Source organism: Podarcis vaucheri, assembly GCF_965113315.1.
Source record: "Podarcis vaucheri genome assembly, chromosome: 16".
Lineage (NCBI taxonomy): Eukaryota > Metazoa > Chordata > Lepidosauria > Squamata > Lacertidae > Podarcis > Podarcis vaucheri.
The window spans coordinates 19,136,000-19,157,841 of record NC_138754.1 but is presented as its reverse complement, the minus strand read 5'-3'; the positions used below and the strand labels follow the sequence as shown (position 1 = coordinate 19,157,841).

Sequence of the window (21,842 nt, the reverse complement as noted above, 5' to 3'; positions counted from 1 at the left end):
TGGCAAATTGTCCAGAACTGGGCTGTGTAAACCAGTGGCACGACACAGTATAAATTAGATCAGACCCCTGACTTGGAAACCCTCACCCACAACCATAGAACTGTTTCCTGCTTCATACATGATCAACATTAATGTAGGTTCTCATCCTGGCCAGACCTTTATTGACACCACCATGTTGGTATGGAAAGGAGCCCCGTCATTGACCACTCTCCTCCTGGACGTTGCTGTTTAACATTTCAATTGTGCGGTAAATCAAAGCCTACAATATCCAAGTTGTCATTAATATCCCTCTTTTGCAGGGTATCTTCTTCTTTGGCGATCACTCGTAGCCGAGTAAGATTTTCTTCCATAAACACAGTTTTAAAAGTAACTGTGGAGGCCCATTCTGGATCCACACGTCCTTTCACAGTGGGGACATAGGTTTCTGGGCGGGAGTTGATCATGGTGAGGGTTTGCCAAGCGTGCCTTCCTCTTAGAGCGTTTTCCCCTTTTCTCCTGAGTTCGAGCATCTTCAAAACCCATGACAACTTTGATAAAGGCTCTTCTCCAATTGGAGCGCTCACAGGCCAGTGTTTTCCAGTTGTTGGTGTTCATACTACATTTTTTTTAGATTTGCCTTGAGAGAGTCTTTAAACCTCTTTTGTTGACCACCAGCATTACGCTTGCCATTTTTAAGTTTGCAGGTTATGGGGCAGACTTAACTCAAGTATTGCTTCCTGTTTTCAGTCTCTCTCTCTCTCTCTCTCTCTCTCTCTCTCTCTCTCCCCCCCCCCCCCGGCCTCATGTCTTCCCAAGAAAGCAGACACAGAGCCTGGCAGCAAATTCTGTTTTCCTTTCTGCCTCAGAACATGTGGGGTTCCCCAAGGAGAGGATGGGAGGCCGGTTGCAGGTGTTCACAAGTTGCTCCAAATTTCTTCGGATAATCGATTGGATTCGGCTGAATCTCTGCCCGCTGGGAACACATTTGTGGGGGGAATGGACATGCAAAGGCAACGGCAGGAGCGTGACAGTTCCATCCCTGCTGAGTCCTAATTCAGAGTAGTCTTTGACTCTTTCTTCTTCCTCAGGGTGAAGAAAATGGAGAGGCTTCGTGACTGCTTGGCCCAGGCCCCAAACGATGGAGCAAGATGCAGAATGCTGAAAGGGAGCAAATATAGGGGAGCAATTTGATTCAGTTCTTCTTCTTCTTCTTCTTCTTCTTCTTATTATTATTATTATTATTATTACTTATTAATCATCTTCCAAACAACAGTCTCAAGGCGATTTATGCATAAGGTAGTTTAAAACACTGAAAAGCACAAAAACAGCAAATAGATTTAAAACAACATGAAAAACATACAAAGTAGACACTTGTGCTATTTATCCTGCAAGGAAAGCCTGTAGGAACAGAAATGTCTTCAACTGTTTCCTGAAAGTAAAGATATTATTATTATTATTATTATTATTATTATTATTATTATTATTATCAATTTATATAGCTCCCTTTATCAAGAAATTTCAGGGCGGTGTACAACATTAGAAAGTGGGCGTTGCTCATTTCTCAATTGGAATACTGTTCCACATGGGCAGCCGCACTAAAACCCTTCTCCGACTTACTGCTGAGGGGGATTTGATATCTTAGGAACTTGCAGGAGTCAGGAGAAACCTTTCCACAGATCACAGCAATGCAGTGGGTGTATAAGGGATAAGGCGGTCTCTCAAGTAACCTGGTCCTGAGCTGCTTAGGGTCTTGTATGTTAGGACTAGCACCTTGAACTTGGCCCAGCAGGAAACATTTAAAGGAGAATCTAGTAAATTTGTATTTTCTGAAACATTATGAGAACTGAAACACAGCCATATTTTGCGAAATACGGTAGTTATCTGACCAGCGTTTACAAAAATGCATTCTATTAGGGGAAACTGTGCATGAAAATTAATAATAATAATAATAATAATAACATGCAAAAATTTGTTACGTTGCGGGAAATTGCTTGCAAAACTGTGGCTGTTGGTCAAAAATGTGCTGTGCCAAAGACTTGAGGGAAAACGTGCATTGTGAGAAGGGATCTGAAAGAAGTGGGGAAGGTGGACCACAGAGGTATACTAGGAGGCAGTTCTGGGTCTTCTGAAGGTGTAGGAGGGCTTTAGATGAAGGATGAGGCTGTCTGGACCAATAGATAGATAGATAGATGATAGATATTTATTCTGTCCAACTGCCTGCATTTTTGGACTTCCCTTTGGATGTGGCTATGAGGACTGGTATGACAAGCTCCTCCTCCTCATAACTGATCACTACAGCCCTGCTTCTGAGCACCTTCACTCTGTGAAGATTTAGAATTAAGGATCCGGGGTCTCTCTTCCTGGCAGATGGTGGGCACTCATCTGAGCCCCAGCACCTCCTCCTGCATCACAACTAAAAATGGTGTTCTACCACTGACTAGTTCTCCCTCCCACCGCACAGTAGCACCATCTTGTTGCACCCCACCACCCCCCAACAGCCCTGACCCAGCTCCTGCCTCCGTAGGCTAAAGAGCTGTGAGGGCTTCTGATTCACGGCCGTGGAAACAGCTGCTCCCCTGTTTATTATGGATTCGTGCGCTTTTCCCCAGTGAGACCAGAGGAGAACTGAGCGAGGCTCGAGAGGACATGCCTGGACATGCTTTAATGAAGAGGAAGTGGGGGGGGGACACAGCTTGTGGTTGTGGGTCACACGTGGGCAGGCAACTCTTGAGTCAGGAGGGCAAGCTTTGGGGCAGTTGGTGTCATCAACTCGTTGCGTTTTTTTTATTTGAAAATGGTGCTTCCCACCTTTTTTGCAGTTTTAGAGTTCATTGAGAAAGAACAAAACATACAAGAAAAGCAACACAAAAAGAAGCAGAGCATCACGCCCTCTAAGTGCTCTGCTGCACCAGGAGATTTTACAACCACATGGGAGCCTTTTTTGACCTGTATGAACACTCACATGATGAATTGCATTGTTTTCTTTGGCCCTTTGTCTCCTTCTGGTGCCCTTCCATTTTTTCCTCCCTTTTTTATTAGCATTAGTTGCTGGTACCCTTATAGTAGTTTTGCTTCCTAATGGTTTTGTATTATATGAGTTCATATGGGTTTGTGTGTTTTTTGCGCTTTTTATATGTAATGTACATGTTATATGATTCTTTTTTTAAAAAAAATCCCTAAAAAACTAGATAAAAGGGGGCACAGCAGGTTCATAGTGTCAGACTGATTATATCACAGCGTTTTAAGATAACTAAATTTTACAGCACAGAGCAGATAAAGAATTTCACACACCTGAATTGTAAATATACAAAATGAAGTCCCACCAGACTGCACCTTTGGAAACACGTAGCTTGTGTGTTATTTTTTTTCTGTGGTAGCCAAGTCTAAATGTTTTTGTACCACAAGGAAAGCTGTAGGCATACCACCTGATGTTAATTGATCACAAGACAAGTTGACACTTGCATAAAAATGCAAAGGGGAGGAAAAGCCACAATAAACTGACAGAATACAGAGTTCAGTTAAAATCAGTCAACGTAATTCAGAGACGGAATACATGCTAGGCGCTAGGAATGCGGGAGACAACTTCAGAACGGAGGGAGAAATTCGCTTTGCTTCACATTTTGACACAACTCTACCTTGTTTGCACGTCCAGAAACAATATGCAGATTAAAATGCAGCTCTCCTTTCAAATCTGCACAAATCTGATTTTTCCCAATGTGTATAACGTGCACCACAGTACACATATCTGGGGAAACTGAGCATAAAATATGAATGTCAATGCATGATATTAGGAGAAATGGTTTGCGACATTTTTCTTTTAGGCAAAAATTTGTACAAACGTGTGTTTCGAAGAACTGCACACTAAAATATTGGTGAATTTTTGTATGGACTTCAAGAAAAATTGCAAACAGATGTAGAAATGAATTTAAAATGGGGGGATTAGAAACAAACCACATTAACACCATATATTTAGAGCACAATAATACCCCTTTAAATGAGTCATAGCTTCCCTCGAAGGTTTATGGGAACTGTGGTTTGTTAAGGGTGCTGAGAGTTGTTTGGCGAAACTTGTTCCCCTGACAGAGCTACAATTCCCAGAGTTTCCTGTGAGAGTTTGACTGTTAATCCCGAGGGGAATAGGGGTCTCCTAACAACTCTCAGCACCCTGTACAAACTACAGCTCCCAGAATTCTTTGGGGGAAGCCTTGACTGTTTAAAGGGGTGTCACAGTGCTTTAAATGTAATGTGTGAATGTAGCCTGACATTATCCTCGAAGGCCAAGCCTCTCTCACACTAGGAGGACAGAAGTTTGGCTCTCCAGAAGGGGGGCAAACAGGACAGGCTAAACTGCCACTGGCTCTTCGCTTGGGCCATGCAGCTCATGCCTGACTCATACGTCAATCAACACAAGATACTATCACCAAAGCAACTATCTGTAAACAAACACTTAAAGTCCATAAAAATGGCAAAGGTAGTTTGTTTCCCAAATAGGTTTTATCTTAAACAATAGCACAGTAAATAAAGAGTCCACTTGTGATATACCAGTGGTTCAGTGCTCACACTTCGTTCTGGTAATCCGACATTTCGTTGCTAAAGAGCTTAGTCATCAAGCTTTGTAGTAAATAATATGCAGTCGTACCTTGGTTGACAAATGTCTTGCGAGTCAAACGTTTTGGCTCCCAAACACTGCAAACCCAAAAGTGAGTGTTCCGGTTTGCTGACATTCTTTGGAACCTGAATGTCCGGCGCAGCTTCCGATTGGCTGCAGGAGCTTCCCGCAGCCAATCGGAAGCCACACCTTGATTTCTGAATGTTTTGCAAGTCGAACGGACTCCTGGAACAGATTTTGTTCGACTTCCAAGGAACAACTGTACAAAAGAAGACAGTATGTAAACGACTGAAAGCAGGGGTATATCTGTCCCCGTCTGCATGTTTTCATCGGGAGGAGCATAGAAAGAGGATGATGTCCTTCAGTTTGTGAAGCAGGTTCCTAAAAACGATATTAGGGCAATATCTTTATGAGCCCAACTGAAGTGTCCTCACAAAACATTCTGGGTGAGCTAATAAAAACCTTGCCCTCATACAGATTTTGATTTCTGCCCCATATAGATGTACACCATTACCTTTTATTTAAAAGCCCACTGAAATAAATAGTGTCTACTGCCCATAAAAGGGGAGCTGTGATCAGGGCTGGGTGTAGGGATGAATCAGTCCATTTCCAGTCACACATGCCCCAAATTAGCCCATACCGTCGGCCAGGGCTCAGAGGCCTGCCTGCAGCCCCAAAGTCAAGTACAACTTAATGTCCCAAGTGCTGTTGCATTTGAACAGCAACGATCATCATCATTAATAATAATTAAATAGTTCAGTCACAGGGCCCTTTTGGAAGGCCTCAAGAGACTCGGCAGAAGGCCTAGATGAGGCTGGCCTTGTCACTACGGCCTCCTCTGCTCCCCTTGCCGCCTCTTGCGTGTGTATTTTGGGGGGTGGAGGTTGCCGAGGCAGCCTGACGGGAGCCCAGACAAATTAATCACGTTATGAAAGTGTGAACATTCTGTCGCTTTCTCCAGCCCGTCTGCAGCACCCATTGTTACACGCCTGCCAGCCAATCCCACGACATATGGACCCCATTGTTGCCTCACACGAGGCAACAACCCGCACCGGCCTTGTGGTCCCCCTTGACAGATTGGGCTTCCTTCTCCTCCTCCTCCTTTAATCTCTCTCTCACTCCTTTGTGTTCAGCTTCAGGTAGACTTAACAGACCAAGTCAGCTTCCGTAGCTTGCAAGGCCTTCTTCACAACGTTTTTTTTTTTTATTTTATTTTCATCACCAGAGTCCTTTCAGGAGGAGTATCCTTTTGACACAAGTGCATGTTGTTTTCTGTCTAGAAAGCAGGCCGTAATGCACGCAAGGACCCCACATGCATGCACATGTTAGGTTACTGTGACTTCTGGCAAGTTCTGAGCACATGTACAGGCGATAATAATCATCACATGCACGTAGACAGGAAACAATAGCCACACAGGATTGAGGCACTTTCTTCAAAGCACACACGGAATGGCTAACAAAGTGGCTGTAGCATCAGTTTTCAGCTTCTGTCACAATTAACCTACTAGTGCTTTAGATGTTTCTTCACACTGGAATCTGTCTTACAGGAAGCAGGTGTGGGATATTTTTTTTAATGCATTAACAGAACCCCCAAATGAGCCTTCCTTAGTAGTATTTTGGGGAGATTGGATATTCTGGCTATACCCCCTCTTGGTAGACTGAGCCCCCTAACTGGGGCATTTCCATCATTGCATTTCTATTTCAGCCTTCCTACAGTGAACACAGGGTCCTGTCCCCTCCCTCACCCATTTTATCTAGTGATGCAGCCCGAGAAAGAGAATGACTGGCTTAATATCACCTACTGAACTTGGCTTAGTGGGATCCCCACCCCCTACACTACCCTGTTCCGGTTATATTTTCTCACCTTCTTAATAGTGCTGCCCTCACAGTATGACATTTGGAATGTGCTATGTCAATATGAAGTGATGGCCACCAACTTGCATGCCTTTAAAAGAGGACTAGACAAAATTCATGGAAAATAAGGCTAGCAACTGCCTTGCCGGGAATCACAAGTGGGGAGAATTGCTGTCGCACACAGGTCCTACTTGCGGCCTTCCCAGAGGCATCGGTTTAACCACAGTGTGCTGGACTATATGGGCCTTTGGCCTGATCCAGCCGGGTTCTTCTTATGTTCTTTGCTGCTTACCTTAATATTTTTCAAAGAAAGCCACCATTTATTTCTGCCAGTAGCAAAATCTTGCACCCAGGACCATGTGACCCAGTAAAGTCTATGTTCTTGCACCAACTGGTCTGTTTCTTTCTGTCTAGTGGCACTGTTCCTCTTTGGATTTTTAAAATAAGCAATTCCACCACTTCAACGGGAGTTACTCCAGAGTAAGCTTGCATAAGTTTACAGCCACCGTAGCACTATTCTGGAGTGAAAGGGAGGCATAAGAGATGGCACCTCCCATTTTGACCAAAGGCTGCAATTGTGTACACGCTTACCCCTGAGCAAACATGCATCTGATCAAACTGTGTGCTTTGGTTCGATTAACCGTGCTTAGGTTTTAAATGACATGGCGATGGGCAGTTTCCAAACACCCTCTTGTTTCTGAAGCCAGCAGAGGCAAGGCGTCAAGGAGCTGATGAATGCAGGAAACAGGAAACAGAAAAGCACCTTCTGTGGTGGTTAAGGGGTGCTGGTGTTTAGCAGTGAGCCTCAGTGTGAGGCCAGGAATGCGAGGGGGACACCAGTGCCCTGGTTTTCCTCTTAAGAATGGAACTAAGGAAGCTGACTCATACCCATTCTTTCAATTGGTCTATCTAGCTCAGTATTATCTACACAGACTGGTAGCAGCTCACCAGGATTTCAGGCGTGAATGTGTAGGGACTCTCTGCATGCAAAGCACTTAACCATGTCCCTTCCCCTAATAGGTGACGATCATCTCCCACACTCCACTTTCGGGCGTCAGCTTTCTTTTCAGCACACCCAGGAATACCGTATTTTTCGCCCCATAAGACGCACTTTTTCCCCTCCAAAAATGAAGGGGAAATCGGGGTGCGTCTTATGGGGCGAATGCCTGCAAGCCTCGCGCGCCCGGCAGGAGGTCCCACCGGGTGCGCGAGGCTTGGGGCAGCAGCCTGTCGCCCGAAGCACGGGGAGCCCTCCGGAGGGCTTCCCCTGCTTCGGGCGAGTGTCAGCAAGCCTCGCGCTCCCGGCAGGAGGTCCCACCGGGTGCGTGAGGCTTGGGGCGGCAGCCTGTCGCCCAAAGCACGGGGAACCCTCGGGAGGGCTTCCCCTGCTTCGGGCGAGTGTCAGCAAGCCTCGCGCTCCCGGCAGGAGGTCCCACCGGGTGCGCGAGGCTTGGGGCGGCAGCCTGTCGCCCGAAGCACGGGGAGCCCTCCGGAGGGCTCCCCCTGCTTCGGGCGAGTGTCTGCAAGCCTCGCGCACCCGGCAGGAGGTCCCACCAGGTGCGCGAGGCTTGGGGCGGCAGCCTTTCGTCCGAAGCACGGGGAGCCCTCGGGAGGGCTCCCCCTGCTTTGGGCGAGAGTCTGCAAGCCTCGCGCACCCGGCAGGAGGTCCCACCGGGTGCGCGAGGCTTGGGGCGGCAGCCTGTCGCCCGAAGCACGGGGAGCCCTCGGGAGGGCTCCCTCTGCTTCGGGCGAGTGTCTGCAATGGCTTGCTGACGCTCGCCCGAAGCAGGGGAAGCCCTCCGGAGGGCTTCCCCTGCTTCGGGCAGGTGAGCGCAAGGCTTGGGGCGGCAGCCAGGGCTGGGGGGGGAATATTTTTTTTTAATTCATTTCCCCCCCCCAAAAAAAATGAGGTGCGTCCTATGGTCCGGTGCACCATATAGGACGAAAAATACGGTATATATATTTTACGATCCAGTCCTTTTCTTGATTGTGTATTGAGGTCCCATGTCCCCCCCACCACCTTCCCTAAGGTGTAAATAACTAGACACAACACAAGATATTGGTTTGGGATCAAATAAGGCCACAACTTTATTGGTTACAGATGTGAGGTTTGACCATAGGCATTGGGGTAAGCAACTGTGCATGTCCCTCCCGCCCGCCCGCTGGGAGTGTTTCTAAGGGTGAAGCCAATGGGGGTAGGGGTGGGGGTAATGCCCTATGACCTAAGTCAAATTGGGGTGTCCCCCAAGTGGTTCCCTTAGGAGGAGTGGTATGGACCTAGCCCCCGTCTGGCCATCGGACACGAGCCACTCCTCCTGGATCGCTTTAACAGGATACCCTCACCTGTGGAGGGGCAGGCAGAGGTTACAACCTCCTCTCAAACAAGACTAGGCTTACCCAGTGCCTATCCACCTTACAAAGTTGTGATTGTGACGAGGTAGGCGAAAACCCAAATGGCGGTGCCAATTAGCCAAGTGGGGAAAATTCCTATCCTGCCTCTGAAAATTAGGTGCCTGACATTGTCCAATAGCAAAGTCAAACAGTACCTGAACTGTTAAGTTGTGGGTGACCATATCTGACAACACAGCGATTCTTCCAAAGCAGCTCTTTATTTGTAAGCTGGAACAGAACTGAACTGAACTGAAGGGTTCAGCCAGCCTGCTTATATAGAGCTCCAGTACAACATAACTGTAACAACTTTCTGTAACTATCCAATCACTGAACGTCACTTTCAATCCCTTATTTGCATACAGTATGTGGACCTGAACTATCTACAGTATCCCCCTGCTAGCCCAGTGTGAGAACTTCAGTACATAACATGAACAAAAACCAATCCAAGAGGGGGAGGGTAGGAGAACAGGCAAGAGAAAAGTCAAAAGGCCCTGCCGGCCCGGCATTTAAACTTTCCCTGGGCGCAGGTGCCAAGGGCTGCTATTGGTCTTGGTCCCGTGCCCAGGGGAACGCCCATTAACTTCTGCCGCCATTGGCCAATTTGGCAGCAGGGACACGATCCGGACTCCAGTAGGATGGATTTCCAGGGAGGAAAGGAGCCGAATGGACTTAACATCCAGTGTGAGGAAGAGTTCTGGGGAACGTAAAAGCTTGCTTCTTCCTTTGTGGGGTTTGTTGATCATTTTGACAGCCCCGCTTCCTTCCACGAAGGCACACAAAGGTAGGTACCTTCAAAGCGGGTCAGCCTCTCAAGCAAAGCATCGTGCGCTTTCAGACCAGGCTGTAGCTACACGGTCAAATGGCATCCTCTCCTCCATTCCCAGTCTTTTCTAGAACCATCCCAATGGATTCCATCTCAGGGGGAATCTGCTGCGATTTTCCAAGGTCCTTGCCTAACAGCTGCGGCCAGGGGCAGCTGCTCTTCCTTCTCTCTCTCCTCATCACAGCCATGCCAGCCGAATTCATACTGCCCTCTGCCTGTTGCTCACATGACTGCAGCCTCTTGATGGGGAGATGGAAGTGGTCTTTGGTGGGGTCCAACCTTTGCAGGCTAAACCACGTCCATTTAAGCCAGGTTGGGGAGAAACGAGGCTGGACATTGCTCCAGAGAGCATCTTTGGGTTCAGACTCTGAACTGCCCTGGGCATGTCCAAACCCAGCCTTCCCAGGAATAAATAAGCTTGTAATGTGAGCAGGAACTACAGTGATTTAGAAACTGGGGGATGAGTTCTGGCTGACACCAGCCAGTAAAAGAAGCTGAGAAAACCTGGCTAGTTTCTATTTTGTAAATAGTTTGGTAGCTTGTTTCTTCTAATCCAGTCGCTGCAGACCATTCGAAACCTTGCAGATACTACAAAGTGCTCCCTTACATGAATAAACTTAGCAGAGTTATTGTAAACAGGCCTGGCCCTAGGGATAGGCATGGCCAAGAATCTGCTCAGAGGCCTGTAGCTCAGAAAGGCCTATTGTCAACTGGTCTTAGTCACTCGCTGCACCCTTACCTTGGGTATGATATACTGCTTTTAAATGGGACCTAAGCCACAGAGTAAAACCACAGAGCCTAGGGCTTGCCGATCAGAAGGTCTGCGGTTTGAATCCCTGCGACGGGGTGAGCTCCCGTTGCTCAGTCCCTGCTCCTGCCAACCTAGCAGTTTGAAAGCACGTCAAAGTGCAAGTAGATAAATAGGTACCACTCTGGCGGGAAGGTAAATGGTGTTTCCGTGCGCTGCTCTGGTTCGCCAGAAGCGGCTTAGTCATGCTGGCCACATGACCTGGAAGCTGTACGCTGGCTCCCTCAGCCAATAAAGCGAGATGAGCGCCGCAACCTCAGAGTCGGTCACGACTGGACCTAATGGTCAGCGGTCCCTTTACCTTTACCCTTAAGCCATTTTATGGCTCCAATCAAATGTCTCCATAGTACAAAGAGTTCTAGTGTTGTGAAAGAGTGAGAAAAGCTTTTTTCTCTCCATGCCAGACATACATTGATAAACTTTGATAATGTCACCTCTTACTCGCCTTTTCTCCAAACTAAGAAGTCCCAAACGCTGCAAACTTTCCTCATGGGGTGTCATGACTTCCCCTTGGCCAGACCCCTCTTAACCCACCCCTCTCCTGCCCCCACCAGCCTCCCCTCTCCCCTGTGCCTCTTGGCCCAAGACTCACAACGGTATGGTTTTTCTAGCCATTGTTTTTATTAAAGTCAGAGATGGTTGGAAAAGAGGGGAAAGCATCTCTGTCCCTTTGGGGCTTCTTCTGCTTCTTGGGCCACTCTCAATGCCTCCTCTCTCTGCCCTCCTTTCTGCTTTCTTTGTGGTGTTTGTGGCTGGTGCTGGAGAAGGAACCCATGAGAATAGAGGAGATCTTGCTGGGGCTCCGGCTGGCAGCTGGAGGAAAAGGAGGAGAGACCCCGAGAGGAGTCAGCGGAGCTGCTCCCACCGCCTTCACCTGCTGCCCCTCCCCTCCATGAGCACAGGCATGCAGCACTGCCCCTACCCATCTTTGGCTGTGCCAGGGGTAGACAAATGTGCCCACCCCCGCTGTTGCTGGACTACAGCTCCAACATCCCCCTGACTATTGGTCATGCTGGCTGGGGATCATGAGAGTTGGGAGTCTAACCAACGTCTGGAGCCTTTGACCATCGAAGCATGCGATAACTTTATTCCTGCACTGCGGAGGGTTGGACTGGATGACCCTCAGGGTGCCTTCCTATTTGACAGTTCAATTATTCCATTGCCTTATTTTCAGATGCCAATTCTCAAATCCATTTGATTTTGGAAATGTTGATCCAATATGGCATCCCTGGATTAATGGGTGGACGGAGATTCATGGGTTAAGGGCTTCTGCTTGCCCGTGCCCAGAAAGCACAGCTCCAATAGGTTTTCTGCTTGTCCAATGCTTTCTAGGCACAGTCTGAGTAGTTTCCATTTGCGCCACCGCTTTCCTTGGCAAACCCGTCCTTTGCTGCTGAACCGCAGCAAATGCCAATCTGCAGAAAACCCAATTGATGTTTGCTGTGATTCAGCGGAGGGACAGGCAGAAGCATGGCAGATCCCTGAGATGCTTACAGTGGCATGGATCTTCCGGTGTGTTTGGGGATGGGCTCTGAGAAGCTGGCCCGAGCAGCTCTTACCTCTCTTTGATGAATGGCTTCGGCGTGACTTGCTTGACCTTTTCCTTCTGCTGCTTTTTCTGAAACAGGAAGAGCACCTGTGAGAATGGCTGCCATGTCCACGTGAAACCTCCTCCATTCGCCATTCACCATGAGGACAATCAGAAAGTGGGTGTGGTTCCCCCATCTCACAATTAGGGCTTGTCCACACTGGAGTTTACTGTGGGTTTGCTGCTTTTTGCAGTCCCATTTAATTAGCACAATCCACATAAACAGCACCAATCTCAATGCTTTTCTCCTGAAAATTTGGGTTCACCAGATACAGGATGTACTTTGACAGGGGGGCACTGTTGACTCCGTCCTCCCTGAGCCTGCCCAGGCCTTTCTGCTGAACAACATCAGCCCCAAGCTGCTTTGCAAGGCTGCAATGATCCCAGCCTCACAAAGCAACACAAGGCTCACGCGACCCTCTCTGAGCAGCTTTGCAAGGCTGGAATCTGATTAAATCCCAGCCTCACAAAGCAGCACAGGGCTGGCTTGGGGAGGGCGGCATGAGCAACATCCCCTAAAAAATGTGCCTGGGGCGATCGTCCTGGTAGCCCCCCACCCCACCCTACACCCCTGCCACTGTGAGAACAGAATTCTGGACAAGATGGGCCTTGGGTCTGATCCAGCAGCCAGGCTGTTCTTATACTATAGGATATTGGGAACTAGTTGTCCAAATGACCATATGGGTAGCTAACGTTGTCAGAATACAACTCCCATCATCCCTGACCATTGGATATGTTGCCTGGGAGTAATGGGAGCTGGAGTTCAAAAACATCTGGTGTATATGTGCACCACCTAGCTTGCCATAATGTCCAACTGGAGCTTTCTGTCAGCGTATGTTTGTCTGGGGTGGTATGGGTTGAACCCTTTCGCCGTCAGCCTCAAATCCCAGCTCCCCGCTCTGGCTGCCAGCACAAAATTTCCCTGGTACCTGCTTCCAGACGAGCGGTCCTTATGCCTCCTGTCCTTCTTGTTGCCCTTGGAGGACCTTTGAAGGAGCTCTTTGGAACTTGGACCCTCTGAAGGTGGGAGGCTCTCCGATTCTGCTGGTATCCCTTGGCTGGGAGTTGGAGATGGGCTGCTGCTGGGTTCAAGGATGCTATACTGATTCGTCAAGGGCTCAGCTGGGTTCCTCTTGTCCTCTTCTTCTTGCAAAGTGCTTAGGACTTCTGCAAGGGTGTACTCTCTGTCCGCAGGGAGCTGGGGCGCAGGATTCTGGGTGGATGGGGAACAAGGTATTTGAAACAATGGCCATAGACCTAATTTTCTTTCCTGGGGACAGAGGCAGATTTAGGGCAGCGCGACCAGTTTCCCCACATTGGGTGCCAAGCCTAGGGGGTGCTGTAAGGCGTCACAACTATGACATAGTGAATTGAGCAGAACAGAAGGTGAGATGTGGGAGGGTGCTAAATTTTTGGCTCACACAGGGTGCCACTGAAGTTTCTACAACTATTTGGCTGTAACATTATTTGTTTGAAGAAAGTTCTATTAATAAAGCTTTGGAACCATATTTTGGGTCCGGACAATATTTATTCCAAGAGGAGTCAGTTTTTATCCACCCGATTGCTTCAAGCTGTGTAGTAGTAATACCTGTAATATGTTGTAGGGATGGACAGACATGAGGCTTGTCAGACTGACTTTGCTTGTTGTTTGCTAGAACCGTCAGGTCACCCAACCAAAGCCAGGTGCAAAAGATAGAAATAAATAATGCATTTTGAGCACAGGCTGAGGCTAGGAAGACGTTTTCAGAACCTGAAATGAGTGGCGCTCACAGTCCTCTCACATACACACTCATGGTTACTCCAAACTTACTTTATTTTAGCAGCCTTATTTAAATGGAGAGGAAACAATGTGAACAACTACTATTCAGAAACCTTTACTAATCTACTTCAGAACCCACAGAGCTCTACCAAGCACTTCTCAGTCTAACAGCACTCCACCCCAGCTCTGCTAAGTAAATTCCCTTAAAAGCTTTTTCAGCTGGGGTTCCCCAGATGCTGTTGGGCTGGGACTCCCATCATTCATCCCAGACTAACTGCTATGCTGGATGAATTATAGTCCAACAGCATCTGAGACTCCAAGGTTGAAGAACACTGCTTTTTAAACAGCTAAGACCAGTTCAATGAACTGTTATAGATTTGAGGGGTCTAAACCATACCTGTGGGTATAATCTAGACCAGTGATCCTGTGTATGGGAGGCTAGAATCTATAGGACGAAGCTGACTGAACCAATCAGGCCAGTTCATTTGTCAAGGTAATGGCCTCAGCTGCTCAGTTAAATAAATACCTGTCATTCACATCTTAAAAGAGTGAGCTCTGTTCCCATAGAGACATGTGGGTGAGTTTTTCCCCATCTGTTCTGGTTGTATGCCACATCATCCTAGGATGGAGAATAATAGGCCAAGACTGTGTATGTGAAAGTTGTGAGAGAATTTTTGCTAATGCTGGCAGCTGGAGACTCAGAGGCATGTTTTGCTCAGTGCTGGACTCCAAAGCTAAGGTTTTGGGCTTCCCTGGAACTCTAACAGGGAGGCAATATCCGTTGTGGTGTTAATGCTGTGTGCCCCTCCATCCTATGCTCAGGTTGAATATATGTGTCAAGAAATCCATATATCATAAAGACGCCACAGTCTCTGTTGACCTTCGTTCCAAGGAAACTGAACCCTGGGAAAAAGCAAGCACGCCTGGAGTCTCTCACCACTCAGAGATTGGGATGTGTGCAACACTGGTGTCAGAAGTGCTGGAGAAGAGCAAAGTGGGGTGTCTGTGAAGGGATGGCAGAATGCACCTCAAACAGGAATCCTTGGTGCAAGAGCAGGGATGGTGGAAGTCTTCAAGGATTATCCTACTTCCATCTCCGAAATGGTAGAGATCATCCATCTGTGAGAATGGAGAGGGCTGGGGTCTTCTGAAGTAATCTTTGGTGTGAGAGGAGTGTGTGTTAACTATAGGTGTGTCCCTATTTTCTGTTGGGAATCTGAATATGTGCAGCTATGCACACAGAGTCAATTAAGGTTTAGCAGACAGCCAAGGCAATGTGAAGGAGTAAGTTTGCCTGGTGATACAGAGGCATGGAGACAGCTCCATGATTGGTCAAGCTCTCTCACAGGAATATTGATTAATGGCCTTCTAACTGGAATGTATGGGACGCGGGTGGCGCTGTGGGCTAAAGCCTCAGCGCCTAGGGCTTGCCGATCGAAAGGTCGGTGGTTCGAATCCCCGCGGCGGGGTGCGCTCCCGCTGCTCGGTCCCAGCGCCTGCCAACCTAGCAGTTCGAAAGCACCCCCGGGGGCAAGTAGATAAATAGGTACCGCTTACCAGCGGGAAGGTAAACGGCGTTCCGTGTGCGGCTCTGGCTCGCCAGAGCAGCGTTGTCACGCTGGCCACGTGACCCGGAAGTGTCTCCGGACAGCGCTGGCCCCCGGCCAATAGATGTGAGATGGGCGCACAAACCCCAGAGTCTGTCAAGACTGGCCCGTTCGGGCAGGGGTACCTTTACCTTTACCTTTAACTGGAATGTACAAGTGTCAGTGTAGGAGTTGTGAGACGTATGAGAGAGCAAGTTAAAGATCCGTGTTCTGTTTTGCTCCTGTAAATAGGCACTGTGTATAATAAACACCTAACCACAAGTTACTGGTTCCTGCTTCATCCATCCTGTCTGCAGCCAAGTTGCCAATTGCTTTCGTGAACTCTGCGTGTGCTCTGCTAGGTCGGGCTAAGGTCCTGCAACTAGTCAGAAAGTTGTGAAACACCAATAGGTTTTGCCAATATATTCACCTTCCTTCCCACATTCCCCCTGCATTCCTACTTTTAGGGGCTTCACTTCCATCACCCCAAAGGAACTCACAGCTGTAGCGTTGAGAGCAGGCTGGCCTGGCTTCCATAGGTCTTCAACAGGCTCCTTCTTCAGGCTAACGTCCGAGGGGGGTCGCAGCAGGTGGACAACCTTGACCCATGACTCAAACTCACTTTCCTGTGTATCTGGTAGTGGGCAGAGCTGGAGGTAGAAAGTGCGGCCGGTGGACATTTTGAATCGGAGCTGTTGCTTATCAAAGTCATGGATGGAGATCTTGACGAAGCACAAGGGAAGGAGCCTGCAGGGAGATGGGGAGAGAAAGGAGGAAGATCTGTATGTGTGTTTGTTGTTGGAGTGCAAAATGGGGTCTATGAACTGACTTGCCGTCACACCACAATCTGCACCCCCTTTGTTTATTAAGACTTTTTAATGCCATGCACAAGATTTAGGAACTTTCACTGAAATAGCACAGCCATTCTTAAAAATTACCTCTGAAAGCAGCAAGAGAATTTAGAATGAAACAAAGTGAGGTCTGCTACACTCACGTCCTGCTTGTGGGCTTCCCATTGCGGTTGCCAACATTTGGGAGCCAATGCCTACAGTTCCCAGAGCTCCCTGTAAGGTGGGATCAATTGTTAAGCCATCCTGGAAATTAGGGTCGGCCCAATATATTTTTGGTACCTGAGGTAAACCACAAAATGGCGCCCCCTTCCCCACCAGGTAAGAAGGGGTGAGTGAAAATCTATATCAGGAACAAGGGAATAAAGACCTATACAGTGGTACCTCGGGTTACATACGCTTCAGGTTACAGACTCTGTTAACCCAGAAATATTACCTCGGGTTAAGAACTTTGCTTCAGGATGAGAACAGAAATCGCGCAGTGGTGGCACAGCGGCAGCAGGAGGCCCCATTAGCTAAAGTGGTGCTTCAGGTTAAGAACAGTTTCAGGTTAAGAACAGACCTCCAGAAAGAATTAAGTTCTTAATGAGAGGTACCACTGTATTAGGATCTGCTGTCCCTGTGGATCCTGCTACCTGAGGCAGTCACCTCACTTTGCCCCATAGGTGGGCTGGGCCTGCTGGAAATTGTTTCTCTATGGGGATAATAGGGGTCTCCTAACCACTCTCAGGGACGCGGGTGACGCTGTGGGTTAAACCTCAGCGCCTAGGACTTGCCGATCGCATGGTCGGCGGTTCGAATCCCTGCGGTGGGGTGCGCTCTCGTTGCTCGGTCCCAGCGCCTGCCAACCTAGCAGTTCGAAAGCACCCCCGGGTGCAAGTAGATAAATAGGGACCGCTTACTAGCGGGAAGGTAAGCGGCGTTTCCGTGTGTGGCTCTGGCTCGCCAGAGCAGCTTCGTCATGCTGGCCGCGTGACCCGGAAGTGTCTGCGGACAGCGCTGGCTCCTAGCCTATAGAGTGAGATGAGCGCACAACCCCAGAGTCTGTCAAGACTGGCCCGTACGGGCAGGGGTACCTTTACCTTTAACCACTCTCAGCACCCTTAACAAACTACAGCTCCCAGAATTCTTTGTGAGGAAGTCTTGACTGTTGTGCCATAGTGCTCTAAATCATGCAAATGTGGCCTTTTTAAGCAGGGTGCTGCCTTGGTGTGAAAATGGGCAACCTGGGCCTCACCTGGTCAGCTCAAACCTTGTATTCATCGAAGTGCGGTGTAACCGGGCGGCCTGGAGGCTTTGAGGCTGCTGTCGAGAAGGGAATATTGGCCGGGCCAGCAACAGCACGTTGGGGATCTGAAGACCTGGGCTGGTGGCCGCAATGGCAACCCGCACCATCTGGACTTGATTGTGGACGTCCAGGGTGCCACCTCGCTTGCTGACCTGCAATGCAAAGAGAAGTTACCATGTGATGACTGTTGGATCAATCCATCAACCTCTGACGGATGATTTAGAAGGATTGGGTCCAGCATCATTTTCGCTACGTGTGTGTGTGCCAGTATCCATACTCTGCAGAGTGACATCTCAAGGCAGCTGCTTCCTTGGAAGTGTCTTCAGGGTTGAAGGTACACACAGCAGCCAATGAACACTCTTGGGCACCATAAAGATTTGATCAAGTGTAGAAGCTTACTTGACAGGCATAAAAGCATATTGGTAGCAAATATATACAGACATCCACCAAGACTCACTCTCCCTGCTTTTCACCTCCCTTTGCGCTGGGGAGAAAAAGCTGACACTGCCTTTAGGAGATAGAGATGAACTCCTCTAACAAACCAGCCTAAGAAGATAGCTCCCCAGAAGGGGTCTGCTTCCAATGACACAGACTGAGCAAAGTCCCCCTGACAGACATCACCTCACTTCTCTGCAAACAACAGACATCACTCCCTATGTTCCTGGAGATTTAACAGCTATGTACTGAACTGTACTCAAAACTTCACAGCACAGCCTGCAATTCCATACTGCTCCAGTAGGGATAGGAAAACACTCCTGCTTTTAACTCCACAGAAAACTAACTTCAGGCTTACCAGACTTACTAGACTGCAGATGTAGGTTACCAGCTAACATCCTCACTGCATCTGTGAAACTCACTGCCACTAGAACAGAAAAACAGCAGCCTAAAGTGTTTGCTTTAGGCCCTAGACATGGCGGCATGTCTCGTATCAGCATCCCAGACTATTTGTAGGGTTGGTTACAGCAGGGAGAATTCTGCCAGGGCCAAATTTTCCAAACATGTTTCTGTAGCGACGGAGAAAGGGGAACACTCTTCAGCTGAGTTTTGCCCAGTTCTTGAGAAACTCTGGATGTGAGTTGGGGAAGGATATTGACTCAGTGCCCCCCCCCCCCCCGCGTCTTGCATGCAAAAGGGTGTTGAGTTCAACGCCCGGCATTTCCAGAGTTCCAGGAAGCAAACTGAGGAGCAGGTTCCTGTACCTGGACAAAGTCACTTTCAAACATGGTGGCACACTTGAACAGGTTGTACTCCCCGGAGCGTAGTTGGCGCTGGAGGGGCCCCATAGCTGAATTGAAGAGGCCTTTGGTGGCGATGTGACTGGGTGGTTTAGGCGCCTCCATCGTCTTCCCTTGCTCCATGGCCTACATGGGGTGTGAGAGACTAGTGGTTAGAACAAGAGCAGAGAGGGGCGAGAGGCAGGGAAGAATTAAGGGCTGCAGCAGATAACTATATGTGTGCATGTGTCAGGCTACTGTTATAAAGGCACAGGAGCAAAGCTGAGAGGAAAAGGTGGCAACCTTCCCTGAGTGCCTTGGTTTGTGAGTTGTTTTTGCAGGCAGGATTGCCAGGTTTCCCATTGACTGCTGCTCCTGTGCCTTTAAGGCCTCTTGATTTGCAGACCTTTTCAGGTTAGAAAGCTGTAGGTAGCTGTAGGTCAGGCATAGGCAAACTCGGCCCTCCAGATGTTTTGGGACTACAACTCCCACTATACCTGACCACTGGTTCTGTTAGAGAGGGATGGTGGGAGTTGTAATCCCAAAACATTTGGAGGGCTGAGTTTGCCTATGCCTGCTGTAGATCTTGACCTTGTAGGTGTGGCTTCTGCAAAAGCAGATCAAGCTCTCCCCTCATCAGTTGGCAACCCAACTCATGGGGTAATGGGGCTAAGGACATGCTCTGGTGCCTGTGCTCATCGCTTGTTTCTACCACGGCTTGTTTAAAGGGTGTCAGCAACTGACCTGTGGTCTTTTTTCCGGCCCCTCCTGCCAGCCCTGCTCAGTCCCTGTTTTTCCTAGGCCCCTTGGATGTCGCTCTCTGCGGGAGCAATCTTGTGATGTCATCCTTCCCTCTATGACCTCTCACTCCATTGCCATGGATCTGCCTGCAGAATCCTGAGCCAAGGCTCAAGGGTCCCTGGGACTGCCACCTTTTTGTGTTTCACAAGAGGGTTCTTGTGGATGCAACAGCCGCAATGTGGACAGCAGAAATGCAATACTGTAGATACAGAGGTTGCCGCACGGCGGTTATAAAGGCACAATATCTCCATCTAGTGGAAGAAACAAAAACACACTTTTCTGAAGTGCAAACTTTTGACCAAACGCTAATGTCTTCTCCCACACTATTGTTTATCCTTGTTAATAGACTGCCAAATCAAGTGGGCTTTTAGCAACCATGGTCATTTAATTTCATGCCTAACTGATATTGCAGAATTAAAACGTTTAAAAAATAAATAAGAATGGCACACCTGAATACCTCCTTTGATTAGAACACGGTGCTGATAATGCCAAGGTTGCAGGTTCAATCCCCTTATGGGGAGACACTTTTCAACTTCAATGGATTTTGTATGGGGACAGATTTGTAAATCCGGGGGCTGTTCCCGGGAAACGGGGACGTCTGGTAACCTTGACTGCAAGGCGTTGGACTACATGATCCTTAGTGTCCCTTCCAACTTTACAATGCTATGATTCTAAGAGCCTGTTGGATCAGGCCAATGGCCCATCTAGTCCAACTGGGAAACCAGCAAGCAGAACCCAAGCAGAAGAGCCGTCTTCCTTCCTGGTACAATAGTCAGAAGCATTACTGTTTCCAACCAGGGAGGCAGAGCATTGCCACTGTAGTTAATAGCCATGGACAGCCTTATCCTTCATGAATTTATCTAATCTTTTTAAAAAGCCAACTAAGTTGGTGCCAATCACTGCCTCCTGTGGCAGCGAGTTCCATAGTTTAACTATGCACTGTGTGAAGAAGTCCTTTCCTTTATTTTTAATGTCCATAAATAGCAACACCCTAGAGGTCCCGGGCCCTAAGGAAGTTAGATTAGCCTCAACCAGAGCCAGGGCCTTTTCAACACTGGCTCTGGCCTGGTGGAATGCTCTGTCTCATGAGACCAGGGCCCTGTGGGATCTGATCTCTTTCGGCAGGGCCTGTAAGACAGAGTTGTTCCACCTGGCCTTTGGCTCAGAATCAGTTTGATTTACTCCCCCTCTTTCTTTTTCCTTTCTCCTCCTATGAAGAGATTGCTCCCTAATTGTTTTAATATTGTAGCTTAATCTTTTAAATTGTATTTTAATCAACTTGTTTTTATTATTGGTTGTTAGCCGCCCTGAGCCCGGTCTTGGCTGGGGAGGCCGGGGTATAAAAAATTATTATTATTATTATTATTATTATTAGTCCTGAATCTTCCAGCGTTCAGCTTCATTGGACGTCCACAAGTTCTGGTGTTATGAGAGAGGGAGGAACAACACCAACAACAAAATCTCTATTCACTTTATCTAGGCTGCACATAATTTGATAAACTTCTATCATGTCATCTCTTACTTGGCTTATTGCAAGTTTTCTTTCTTTCTTTTTAAAAAATGATATTTATTAAGAATTTAAAATTACAGAGAAAAAAAGAAAAAGAAAAGAAAAAAGAAGAAAAAAAATTTAAACAATACAAGTCAATAAAAAGAAAAAAGAGAACAAAACACACAATACATCAAAACCAAAAACAAGAGCAAACAAAAATTTTTAAAAAATCCAATATTCCCAAGTCTTTATCTTTCATTATCTTGTTTCATCAACCTCCTCACACCTCCCTTTTTTGTATTCTAGTTATTAATTATCTCAAGTTCTCATCACAGAGGAGCCATAAACTGAAACTGACACGGGGACAAACAGAAGAAGACGCATTTACCCCAGTATGGTTCCCCCAGCCCAACAAGACAACAACAATAATCCACCGACAGCATATGAATCAATCTGGCTAACCTGATCCAAAAACACACACATACCCCACTCACACACAAAAACAAATCTCATTACAGTGGTACCTCGGGTTACAGACGCTTCAGTTACAGACTCCGCTAATCCAGAAATAGTACATCGGGTTAAGAACTTTGCCTCAGTATATTTGTATACTGGCACAGTGGCAGCTGGAGGCCCCATTAGCTAAAGTGGTACCTCAGGTTAAGAACAGTTTCAGGCTTAGAACGGACCTCCAGAACGAATTAAGTTCTTAACCCGAGGTACCACTGTACAGCCAACCAAAGACAACCAACCACACCCTAGGCTGCCCCCAACCTCTCTCACCACCAAGGAAATACAAGCA

At 47.9% G+C, this 21,842-nt stretch overlaps 1 protein-coding gene across 1 annotated transcript; it reads right to left on the bottom strand.

Annotated features, from left to right (window-relative positions):
• Positions 1–11,063: 11,063 nt before the first annotated feature.
• On the bottom strand, positions 11,064–19,608 carry LOC309521329 (uncharacterized protein). Its single transcript, XM_082203713.1, has 7 exons — positions 19,492–19,608; positions 18,733–18,894; positions 17,483–17,685; positions 15,898–16,144; positions 12,982–13,265; positions 12,024–12,082; positions 11,064–11,277 (listed from the first exon to the last, which is right to left on the bottom strand). Exons 1-7 carry the CDS (start codon positions 19,591–19,593, stop codon positions 11,165–11,167), a joined length of 1,170 nt encoding a protein of 389 aa, XP_082059839.1. The 5' UTR covers positions 19,594–19,608; the 3' UTR covers positions 11,064–11,164.
• Between the last annotated feature and the right edge of the window lie 2,234 nt (positions 19,609–21,842).

Bases quoted from the DNA above. Each gene is read 5' to 3' on its own strand.
- LOC309521329 (XM_082203713.1), bottom strand. From the start codon at position 19,593: ATGACATCACAAGATTGCTCCCGCAGAGAGCGACATCCAAGGGGCCTA. The intron at 18,895-19,491 runs GTCAGTTGCTGA...CACCCCATGTAG, and splicing joins GGCCGGAAAAAAGACCACAG to GCCATGGAGCAAGGGAAGAC. The intron at 13,266-15,897 runs GTGAGTTCCTTT...CCATCCACCCAG, and splicing joins CTGCTCTCAACGCTACAGCT to AATCCTGCGCCCCAGCTCCC.